Here is a 12,500-nt window from a genome sequence, read left to right on the forward strand (position 1 = left end):
GGGTGGGCCATGTGACAGAGAGGATGATGGGAATGTGTCTGGACCTGGATCCCATCCTGTTCCAGGAGCCTGGAAACATCCTCACAACGCCAGGGCATCATATTAGTTCAGCTCTTATTCTGTCTCTCTCTCTCTCTCTCTCACCCTCTCTCTCTCTGTCTCTCTCTGTCTCTCTCACTCTCTCTGTCTCTGTCTCTCTCTTTCGCTCACTGTCTCTCTCTCCCTCTGCTTTTCCTAGTCCTCCCAATATCTCTCTCTTTATCTGCTCTCCCCCCTCCCTCCCTCCCTCCCTCCCTCCTCCCCCCTCCCTCCCTCCTCCGTCTTGGCCGTGTTCTACCAGAGGAGGTTATTGTGACTGGAGGTCTGCTGCAGGCACGTTCACCTGCTCCTAGGAGGGCACTAAACATAATGGAGGGTGTCTGTGTGTGTGTGTGTGTGTGTGTGTGTGTGTGTGTGCCTGTGTCTGCATGTATATGCACGTGTCTGAGTGTGTGTGTGTGTGTGTGTGTGTGTGTGTGTGTGTGTGTGTGTGTGAGAGAGTGTTTGTGTGTGTGTGTGTGTGTGTGTGTGTGTGTGTGTGTTGGGGGCGAGGTACTGTGTAGATAAGAATGGACCAAAGATGTATAGCCCACAGGCTGGTTACTTTGGCAACAGGACAGTTCCAGAACCTCAGATTGGACATGGTTCTGGTTTGTGTGTTTCGGGGGTGTGTGTGTGTGAGCGTGTGTGTGTGTGTGTGTGTGTGTGTGTGTGTGTGTGTGTGTGTGTGTGTATGCCTGTACGTGCGTGGATGCGTGCGTGCGTGTGTCTGTGAGGGGAAATCTCTGTTTTGGGGGACATTTATGGAATGCCAGAGACAGTTCTTGAAAAACGCTTGTTGTGAAAGGACTTGGAACCTCAGTACAGTACAACAATCTCTGCAGTTCTGATGAAAGCATCTTTCTCTTCTGCAAGCTTGCTGTCAATGTACAATGATGTCACTGTTATGAAACCAACTAGTCAGCCGACAGGTATCTGTATTTTCATCTAGTCTAGGGGGTTCTAGGCTGCCTAAAGGGTTCTAGGGGTTCTAGGCTGTCTAAAGGATTATAATATATTAATAATAGGCAGAATTCCTGGAAGACAGCCAATCATGTATGGAGACTTCCTGGAAGGCAGCCAATCACATATGGAGACTTCCTGGAAGGCAGCCAACCACATACCTGACAGGTCCCATTGGCGCAGAGCCCCGCCTCCTGCGGACCACAGGAAGTGCCATCCAGAACCTTCTCAGCCAGGAGGCGGGGCTGTTCCCTCCCGGAGGAGGAGCAGAAGAGGGTGCAGGGTCTCTCTGAAAGGGAAGGGGGGAGAGAGAGAGAGAGAGAGAACATGACTCATACACTCAACACTACAGCGCTAACCGCTAACCCTCCCCTGGAGTGTGTGTTTATGATAGTAAGACATGGGGGATGTAAACTATCCTGCTGGCTCAGCACATCGCGTCCAGACCGGAGGGTTAGGGGCCGTGGTGTAAACACCACTCACAGACCAAACATGCAGAGAGTCCTGCTCCTCCACGAACCCACCACTGACCTCTGCTATACCGTACCGTCCCACTCGTTCTACAGAACATCTCATAAGAGTAGGCATTTCAGACTGGAACATTAACAGCATCTCTCTTTAATAATAAACTGATCAACGATGGGGGGGTCGCTTTGGGCGGTCGCTTTGACCTCCGACTGTTTCACATGTTCCGATCCATTTAGGGGAACACTTCGGTTGGATAGTCCCACATGGATGGTCTGTAGATATATACGGTAGATATATGTCCAACGCTTACCCGAGCCCTATCCCTAACCTTATCCCAACCCTAAACCTAACCCAAGGCCTAATCGTAACATGTATTCCAACCCTAAACTTAACCCAAAACCTAACCCAAGCCCTAACCTCTACTCTAATCCTAAACCTAAACCTAACCGTAACCCTAGAGAGCTGTTGCATGTCAACAGACTAACACTTGTTGAACCAAATACTGTAAGCACCTCTGTCTCATAAACCCCGGGTCCAAATAAATTGTTTAACTGTAATGTGTTCTCTGTTGATACTAGCAGATGATTAAAGCAACGCCTTCGATTCTGAGCGACCGCTGCGGCATTACCGGTATTTATTCAACAATCGTTTTTCGGAAGTCTTATATGGAAACGATAATTAACGACCATATCTATCAAAGACGAATCTGGTTTGGACTGATTTACTGCTGTCTAATAATGTTGATATAATGTTGGTGGATATTTGTTCTCTCGTAGGCTACGATATATTCAGCTCTGTCATATTGCGGGTTTGAGCAGCAGTTTGGCAACAGCGGTGGGCGGTAACAGAATAACCGCCGGTCTCTAATAATACCCTGCCTCCAATACGCGCCAGGTGCACTCTCTGGCTAAAGAAAATACACACCCAGCTACTAAAATACGTTTTATGGTATGTGTGTGTGTGTGTGTGTGTGTGTGTGTGTGTGCACGCATGTGCGCTTGTGTGCGCGCGTGTGTGCGTGTGTGTGTGTGTGTGAGTGTGTGTACAGTATGTACTTTACTATTTGTATTTGACTATTTGTAGTGCTAATTGTCTTATTTGTCTCCCACAACTTGTCACTTGTCCAATTGTCTCACTTATGTCTTGTACTATTGACACTTTATTTATCTTGACTTATCTTGCCTATTGCCTTGTTGTCTTGTGCTGCAATGTCAGGAACCGAAGCCTAAAGGCCAATGCACACAGCGTGCGATTTCTGTTGCGCGTCAACATTCCATTTTGAAGTTTGAATGGAAGTCTATGAGAACATCGCATCTCAACACACACGGCCCCGATTTTAATCGCACGGCGAAAATTCGATTCCATTCATTTTGAAGCTAACATTTGCAAAATTTGACAGTGCGACAAAACTCGCACGCCGTGTGCTTTGTCCCATTCAAAATAATTGGAATCGAATTTTCGCCGTGCGATTAAAATCGGGGCCGTGTGTGTTGAGATGCGATGTTCTCATAGACTTCCATTCAAACTTCAAAATGGAATGTTGACGCGCAACAGAAATCGCACGCTGTGTGCAGAGCCCTTAAGAATTGTACTCGCTTACACTTGGTAACCGCAAAACCGAGAGCATCCTGACTGGGTGCATCACTGCCTGGCACGGTAACTGCACTGCCCTTGCCTTAACCACGACGTGCTGCAGACTCAGGGTGGAACAGACAGCCGAGCGCATCAGTGGATGTGAGCTTCCCTCCATCCAGGAAATACGCCAAATGGTGTGTCAGCCAAGCCCTAAGGATTATGGAAGACCCCAGCCACTCCAACCAGTCTGTTCGAGCTGCTTCCTCACAAGAAACGGTACCGTAGCCTCGGGACCAAAACCCAGAGGCTGAACAACAGCTACTTCCAGCAAGCAATCAGGCTTATGAACAAACCTACTAAGAACTAGTGACTATTTACCCGCACACAGGCACTTTATTTCAATACTACCTCTATCTACTGCTACCTACAATATTCATGTTATTTCTATTATCTGTATTATTTCAAATGTTATATTGCTCAATTGTCTCTTGACTTATTTCTCTTTTTTAGAATTATTGTTGGGTTTTTTTCTCTTGTTAATACCGTACAATGTCTAGAAACTGGAGTCTAAGAATTTTACTCTCTTACACTTGTACAGTGGGATGTAACAATAAACTTGATTCTGATTGTGATGTTTTACATCCGAACCCTCCGCCAGTCCTCGTCGAGATCCAGAAGAATCTCTTACACTCTGGCATCGGAATCATTCTTTAAACAGAGAGCTGCCTTAGGAGGGAGGCCAGCTGTTCCTCTCGACCACAGTCTCTGTCAGCGTAACAAACTCCCCTCTTCTACCCCAGACCACCTCCTCCCCTCCTCACCTGTCACAATGTTTACCTCTGTACTGTGTGTTAAAGCCAGCCTGGCCATGTTCTGTCGAAAATAAAGTAGCCTGCTGTTGAACAGTTGACTGCACGATAACTAATAATTGTGGTGGTGAAACGACTTGGAGGCCGACTAATCTTTTGGCGGGTGTTTGAGGAACGCGTGCAGTAAACAGTTGATCCCCATCTTTGAGCAGTTAAAGTGTGTGTACACGCAGTCGACAGGTTTATACTGACTGGTGCAATATGCCAGGATTTGGCACGGAGTGTGTAGGTCAAAGCACCTTACATCTACGGGATAGTGCGCACACACACACACACACGCACACACACACACACACACACACACACACAGGCACGCACACACACACACACACACACACACACACACACACACACACACACACACAAAAACACAAACACCCATACAGACACACGCATGCACACACATCCATGCACACACACACACACACACACACCCATACAGACGCATGCAAGCACACACACATGTACACACACATACACGCACACACACACACACACACACACACACACACAAACACAAACACACTATCTCCCTGATCTCACAGTCTAAGCCAACTGTTCCCCTCTGTATAGAGGAATGTGGAGTCAAGTTTGTCTAACATGGTTCTGATTGTGGTATTCAACAAGAGTCACATCAGCTACAGTATGCTATGCTATACTACATACTGCCTTCAAGGAACATAGAGTATTGACTTAAACATTCATTTTTAGAGAGAGAGAAAGGGGGAGAGAGGGAGAGAGAGAGAGGGAGAGAGAGAGAGAGAGAGGGAGAGATGGAGAGGGAGAGAGAGAGAGAGAGGGAGACAGAGAGAGAGAGAGGGAGTGAGAGAGGGAGACTCTAGGCTTGAGAGAGAGAAAGGGAGAGAGAAAGGGAGAGAGAAAGGGAGAGGGAGACCCCAGGCTTGATGAAAGGATCTTTGTGCCCCAGCAGGCAGACTATACAGACTGTCTGTATAGTGATGTCATAGTGATGTCACCCAGTGTCGAGCCACTAGAGAGCCTGTTTGTCATTCTACACACAACCTGTAGCGCTTATATACATACAACACACACACACACACACCCACACACACACACACACACACACACACACACACACACACACACACACACACACACACACACACACACACACACACACACACACACACACACACACACAGACACAGACACAGACACAGACACAGACACAGACACAGACACAGACACACACACACAGACACACACACACACACACACACACACACACACGCACACACACACACACACACACACACACACACACACACACACACACACACACACACACACACACACACGCACGCACGCACGCACACACACACACACACAGACACACAGACACACACACACGCACACACACACACACACACACACACACACACACACAGCCTACCGTCGTCCATGACAGAGTGCCAGTGCAGAGCTGGCCGGTTGAAGGTGTGACATTGCTGGTCTCTGAAGCTGGGGATCCCTGCGGCGCAGGCCGTGTTCTCACACACACCATACTGCAGCCTGGAGCCCGTACAGTCACGCCCCTTTCCGCCGCTCAGCCTATGGGGGGGGAGATGGTCAGTCATGTGACGGACCTGTGAAGCTGTCTCACACCTACGACGTACATACAGTTGTCTAGCGGAGGCTGGTGGAGGTGAGAAGCTACATAGAAATAGAAGCTACATAGAGATAGAAGCTACATAGAGATAGAAACTACACAGATAGAAACTACACAGATAGAAACTACACAGAGATAGAAGCGACATAGAGATAGAAGCTAAATAGAGATAGAAGCTAAATAGAGATAGAAGCTACATAGAGATAGAAGCTAAATAGAGATAGAAGCTAAATAGAGATAGAAGCTAAATAGAGATAGAAACTAAATAGAGATAGAAGCGACATAGAAGAGGACAGTAGTGATGGATCCACACACACCTGTGAGTGTCACACTTGCGCTGGCGAACGCTGACCCCGGTGCTGCAGGTCCGACTGCAGGCCCCCCAGGACCCCCAGGACCCCCACTCCCCCACAGCTGGCTCCACTGGGACAGCCTTGCTCACACACTCTCCTGCTCGGCACCACTGGGGAACACACACACACACACACACACACATGCGCACACACACACACACACACACAGACACACAGACAGACACACACACACACACAAACACACACACAGACACCGACACAGACACACACACATACACACACATTAAACACACTCTACCCCGAATGACACCACTATAACACACACACACAAACATAGTTGTGCACATGATTTAGGATCCTGTGGACTCGTGGTGCAATGCTCTGTGTCGTGTCCCCTGTCAGCGTGGATACACACATGCACGCATGCACACACGCACACCACACACACACACACACACACACACACACGTGCACGCACACACACACAAACACACACACACACGCACCCGCACAAACACACACGCTTGCACACACACACACACACACACACACACACACACACACACACACACGCACACACACACGCACACACGCACACACGAACACCACACACACACACACACACACACACACACACACACACGAACACCACACACACACGCACACACACACACACGCACACACACACAGAGACACACAGGGACAAAAGATGGACTGATGCTGGGCCAGGTTGCTGTGAGGAGCTACAGCTGGTCTGACACTGACACACACAAACACACACAAAAACACACACACACACACACACACACACACACACACGCAGATGCAAAGGCTGTTTCCTATCTGCCTGTTTATACTATCCCCAGAGAGGAAGGCTGGAACAGATGAGTTCATATGTGAGAGGTGTGGAGGGTATGATTCTGCACAGTTCCAGGACTGGGACTCATAGGAGTGATGCCTCTGTGATTGGGAGTTGAGGTGATTCTCAAATCATGTTTCATGTAGGCGTGAGTGATGCATCTTTAAAGCGGAGATGCTCAAGTGAGAGTTGCGCAACACCGTAGCCAGCACTGACTCATGCAAATTCTTCTGAGTGTAATCTACTTATCATGGGAAAGACTCTGTGCCAGACAGACATTGTCTTGTTTATTACATTAGCTTGTTTGGTTCTAGCAACAAGTAGTCCGTTTCTTACTTCTCCTCTGACAACAAAACCTAACGCAAATCATATGAGGAGGCATGAAAAGGCCAGTGTTACTCAATGACCTCCTCATCTTCCATGGCCATCCCTTAGGATGGAGCCCCTACCCTAAACCTAACCCTGAAGTTAACCCTAAACCTTAACCTAACCCTGAAGTTAACCCTAAACCTTAACCTAACCATGAAGTTAACTCTAAACTTTAACCTAACCCTGAAGTTAACCCTAAACCCTAACGTAACCCTGAAGTTAACCCTAAACCTTAACCTAACCCTGAAATTAACCCTAAACCCTAACCTAACCCTGAAGTCAACCATAAACCTTAACCTAACCCTGAAGTTAACTCTAAACCCTAACCTAACCCTGAAGTTAACAGTTTTTAAATCCCAGCCTTGAAGAGTCGAGCAACCGAGCAACCCACTCAACACCTGCCTACCTTCCTCGACCCGCCTGGCACATTTCACACTCTCTCTCTCTTTCTCCACCCTCCTGGCACCCTCCTGGCACTCTCTCTCTCTCTCTCTCTCTCTCTCTCTGTCTCTGTCTCTGTCTCTGTCTCTGTCTCTGTCTCTGTCTCTGTCTCTGTCTCTCTCTCTCTCTCTCTCTCTCTCTCTCTCTCTCTCTCTCTCTCTCTCTCTCTCTCTCTCCACTCACCTTGCCCGTGTCACACTCAGTCCCGTCCATAGGAGGGTCCAGTTTGGTCTTACAGTCCTTCTCCCCGTCCACACGACACCACAGACCTGAACACATCACATACTGACACACACACACACACACACACACACACACACACACACACACACACACACATACACACACACAAAGACAAGGCATTACGTGGGTGGCACACACACAAACTGATACACAGCGCACACACTGGGGAGGCTGGTGTTTGATACCATTCCTGATTCCATTCCATGCATTACAATGAGCCTGTCCTCCTCTACCTCCACCAGCCTCCCCAGGAACACAGGGACACAGAGCATTATTTCAAAAAGGATAAAATGAGGGAACCCTTTATGAAAGCTTTTATTTTCTCTCTCTCTCTCTCTCTAACTTTGACAGCTCTGAGGCTTTCCAAGGACAGGACAGCATCAGAAACGATTTACACGTCAGTCTGAATCAGTCTTGGCATTGACCTCCGTTCTCTACAAGAGGATTCAGTGACCTCCACTGCATCCTTTGCGCTTTACTTCATCCTTTGTGCTTTGGATTTCAGGATCATACTGTACTAAAAGAGCATACCTCATACCAGACACATACCTATTTATGACATTGAAATGTTGTCTGTCAAGCCTGCCAGGTTGCTATAGAAAACTAACCACAAAGGAATAGTCTTTTGAAGTATCTGTCTCACCTATAAGCCCCTACATCTGCTAGTTAGGAGTAGCAGAGGAGTAGCTTAGCTCAGACCAGAACACACGGGAGTAGCTTAGCTTAGCTTAGCTCAGGCAAAAACACAAGGGAGTAGCTTAGCAAAGCTCAGGCCAGAACACAGGGGAATAGTTTAGCATGGCTCATGCCAGAATACATGGGAGTAGCTTAGCATAGCTCTGGCCAAAATACAGGGGAGTAGCTTAGCATAGCTCAGACCAGAATACAGGGGAGTAGCTTAGCATAGCTCAGGCCAGAATACAGGGGAGTAGCTTAGCATGGTTGAGTAGCATAGCTCAGGCTAGATAGAACAGATAGAGCAGACTGAGTGCATTTGAACGGTTTAAGGGCAGGCCGGACCGTTTGAAGCTCCCTCTCCCAGATGGCTAGTTAAAGTGACATCTTCTCGTCATTTCTCAGTCACTCCCTTCCCCACATAAACGACAATGGGTGGAGGGGTCGGGGGGTTCAGAGGCCAGATGTAAGGCCCTTCATCTGAAACCACCTGTTGGTTGTGTATGTGTGTGTTTAAGAGCTATAAGGGACTTTAACCACAACCAGGTTTCACCAACACCCCCGCCCACTCCTCCATGTATTTTAATGTGCAAACATGGCATCCATGCGCAACCTCAAACAACAACGGAAATGTTTACTTTCCCTAGCGGCCATTAGCCATTAAAAGCCTCACAAGGCCAATAAAACAGGCACGGCCACTCTGTAGCTCCACGTATGTAGCCTTGAGGTGGATCTAACACTATGGCGTCATCTCTTGAACTCACTCACACACACACACACACACACACACACACACACACACACACACACACGTGTGCACACACACACACACACACACACACACACACACACCATTTTGGTGATGGTCATGTTTGTTTGCAATACAGAGGACTCAGGTTGGAGACTCATGTGAGCAACTTGTAGTGCGAGAAAGCAAGTTACTGCAGCAACATGAGCCCTGTTACACACATGTGCACGCAAACACACACACACACACACACACACACACACACACGCACAACATCACCATTAGTAGTGTTTTTTTTACATAAACAGAGGTTGCCATGACGCCTGATGTGGGTGTAATTAATTGTGCTGTTTTATGAGATAGTGGGAGTCCCCCAGGCTACCAACCCACGCCCTGCCACAAACGTGTCAGCGCCTTATCTGACTTGACGACGCACAGAGGGGACTCAGCTAGTTACTATCTCTGAAGTGGTTCGCACACACACACACACACACACACACACACACACACAAGACTCACAAGTTAGTTACTATCTCTGAAGTGATTCGTGATGGAGACCAGAGATCTACTGGGTGCAGAGAGACGTCATCCATAACGTCTTTATCTCTATGAGTTACTGCTTCAGTGGGTTATGGAAGCCATAACATTCCTGTTGATACCATACCCTGGAGACCGCAGAGAGGAGAGCACAGATTTGTAGATGTGTAGGGTTCTCAGAGTGATAGGAATCTGTTTCCTTCCTTAAGGGGACGAAAGGGTGGTGGTGGGGGGGGGGGGGGGTTTAGGGGGTTGTAGACTGATGGACTTTGTTGATATCAGCGTCTCCATTGACAAAAACATCCTAACTAGCTACCAGTGACTCCAGCAGCAGTAAGAGACGGATTAGTTTGTTTTAGAGAACGACACGTTCCTGACGACGTCTAAAACATCAACATCAAATGGTCCTGCTTCCGCAACTCCAAACCGTTTGAAGCTGGAGACTAATGGACTTTGGACTGATGGACTTTGTTGATATCAGCGTCTCCATTGACAAAAACATCCTAACTAGCTACCAGTGGTGGTGGTGGGGGGGGGGGGGGGGGGGGGTTTAGGGGGTTGTAGACAGATGGACTTTGTTGATATCAGCGTCTCCATTGACAAAAACATCCTAACTAGCTACCAGTGACTCCAGCAGCAGTAAGAGACGGATTCGTTTGTTTTAGAGAACGACACGTTCCCGACGACGTCTAAAACGTCAACATCAAATGGTCCTGCTTCCGCAACTCTTCCGGAAACTGCTGTCCTGTGTTCCTGGGTGTCTCCAATAGCCAACTGATGAAAACATGTTTGGAGACTGTGTTTACCTGCCGAGCTGAAGCCAAGCTGAGCTGAGTGTACCTGCATGTTCTTGCAGTGCGCGGCGTTGGCTCCGAAGAGGATCTGACATTGTTCATCTACCGTGTAGGTCATCCCCGGGAGCTTAGAGGGCAGGATCACAGAGTTCATACTCAGAGGGTCTGTCTGGAGCAGGCAGCTACTAGACTTGGACCTGAAACAAACACACACACATACACACACACACACACACAGACACGCACGTGCACACAAGCACACACACAGACACGCACACACACCGAACATACACACACACACACACACATATACACAGGCATACACCGACACAAACACATATGCACAGGCGTACACAACACCGATACACCCACCCACGCACACACACACACACACACACACACACACACATATTTGGAGTGACACAGAATCAATGGAAACCTTTATTGCTGTGAAGAGTGAGAGGGGGAGGAGTCACGTACCTGAGGAACTTCTCAACGTCGTCACGGCTACAGCCGGACCAGGAGACGTCCCCGAGGTTCTGACCTTTGACCCACTCCCCTGACATGATGTGGAGGCCATCAGCACATGACTGGTGGTCATTGTCGTGGCTCACGCCCATGCTGCAGACACGGAGAACACACACAGAAGTTATAAACATAATCATTATCAACATGATCATTATCAACATGATCATGATCAACATAATTTATCATTATCAACCTGATCATTATCAACATGATCATGATCAACATAACATAACACATTACCAACCATACCAAACACATGATCAACATTACCAAACACATTGTCAACATTATCACACACATTATTTTATACACATTATTACAGTTGTTATTATATGATCAACATTTGGCCCATACTGCAGACAAAGAGCCACACCCGACCCAGTCAAAGTATCATACTGTAGTAACTGTCCTGCCAAGGTACTGCTCCTTATTCCGCTCACTCCTTTGACCATGCAATTACCTTATTACTATGTAATAACATGGAACAAGAAATATGACAATGTAACAACACAGGCATAGGGACAGCTGAACATAAAGTGTAACCTACAGTCTACAGTTCCACCGTGATTGAAACCAGGGGCCCTGTAGCGGCCAGGGCACATTAGCGTGAAACCACCACCATGTGTCCTCACTGTCAACAACCGAGGCCATGCAGGCACTGCTCTCAACAACGTGTAAACAAGTCAACAACCAAGTAGACAACCAAGTTAACAACGGTGGGCGTTCACTCAGACACAGGGATGAATGCCCTCTTGATCCCAGTTGCTAGGGGCACCGAGTCAGGGATCATCTGGGATCGATTTGAAGCCAGCGAGGGTGGAGAGAGAGGGAGGGAAGGGAGAAAGAGGAGGGAGAGAGGGAGAGGAGGGTAGGCAGAGGAGGATAGAGGGAGGGAGAGAGGGAGAGGGTAGAGGGAGGAGGGTAGGGGGAGGGAGAAGGATAGGGAAAGGGAGAGGAGAGGGATAGAGAGAGGGAGGGTAGGGAGAAAGAGGAGAGAGAGGGAGAGGAGGGTAGACAGAGGAGGGTAGAGGGAGGGAGAAAGAGGAGGGAGAGATGGAGAGGAGGGTAGAGAGAGAGAAGGGTAGAGGGTGGATGAAAGAGGAGGGAGAGAGGAGGAGAGAGAGGGAGGGGAAGGTAGAGAGAGGATGGAGAGAGAGAGAGGGAAAGATATGGGAGAGAAGGAGAGAGGGAGATGGAGAGAGGGAGATGGAGAGAGGAGGTTAGAGGGAGGTAAAACAAAGGGTAGCCAGAGGGAGAGGAGAGAGTTGGAGGGAGGGTGGGTTTCCATTCGCTCGACTGAGCAAATGAAATCAAAGCAAACCTTTTTCTCTCTAACACCGAGCGCTGACAGAGACACATGTGCTCCTGAACTCTTTGAGTTCCAAGACGATTGACTGACATGGAGGCTG

General features: G+C 48.2%; 1 protein-coding gene across 1 annotated transcript in view; it reads right to left on the reverse strand.

Annotated features, from left to right (window-relative positions):
- The window catches only part of LOC308156250 (A disintegrin and metalloproteinase with thrombospondin motifs 19-like), a gene marked incomplete at both ends in the record, with an annotated part of 56,864 nt that overhangs the window by 16,583 nt on the left and 27,781 nt on the right, over nt 1–12,500 (reverse strand). The window contains 6 exons of the mRNA XM_080529598.1: nt 1,203–1,330; nt 5,368–5,525; nt 5,901–6,046; nt 7,750–7,851; nt 10,610–10,760; nt 11,044–11,184. Coding sequence (XP_080385724.1) covers nt 1,203–1,330; nt 5,368–5,525; nt 5,901–6,046; nt 7,750–7,851; nt 10,610–10,760; nt 11,044–11,184 — 826 coding nt within the window. The remainder of the gene's footprint in view (nt 1–1,202; nt 1,331–5,367; nt 5,526–5,900; nt 6,047–7,749; nt 7,852–10,609; nt 10,761–11,043; nt 11,185–12,500) is intronic.

Source organism: Nansenia antarctica (assembly GCF_963989245.1).
Source record: "Nansenia antarctica genome assembly, chromosome: 4".
In the NCBI taxonomy this organism is placed as follows: Eukaryota; Metazoa; Chordata; class Actinopteri; order Argentiniformes; family Microstomatidae; genus Nansenia; species Nansenia antarctica.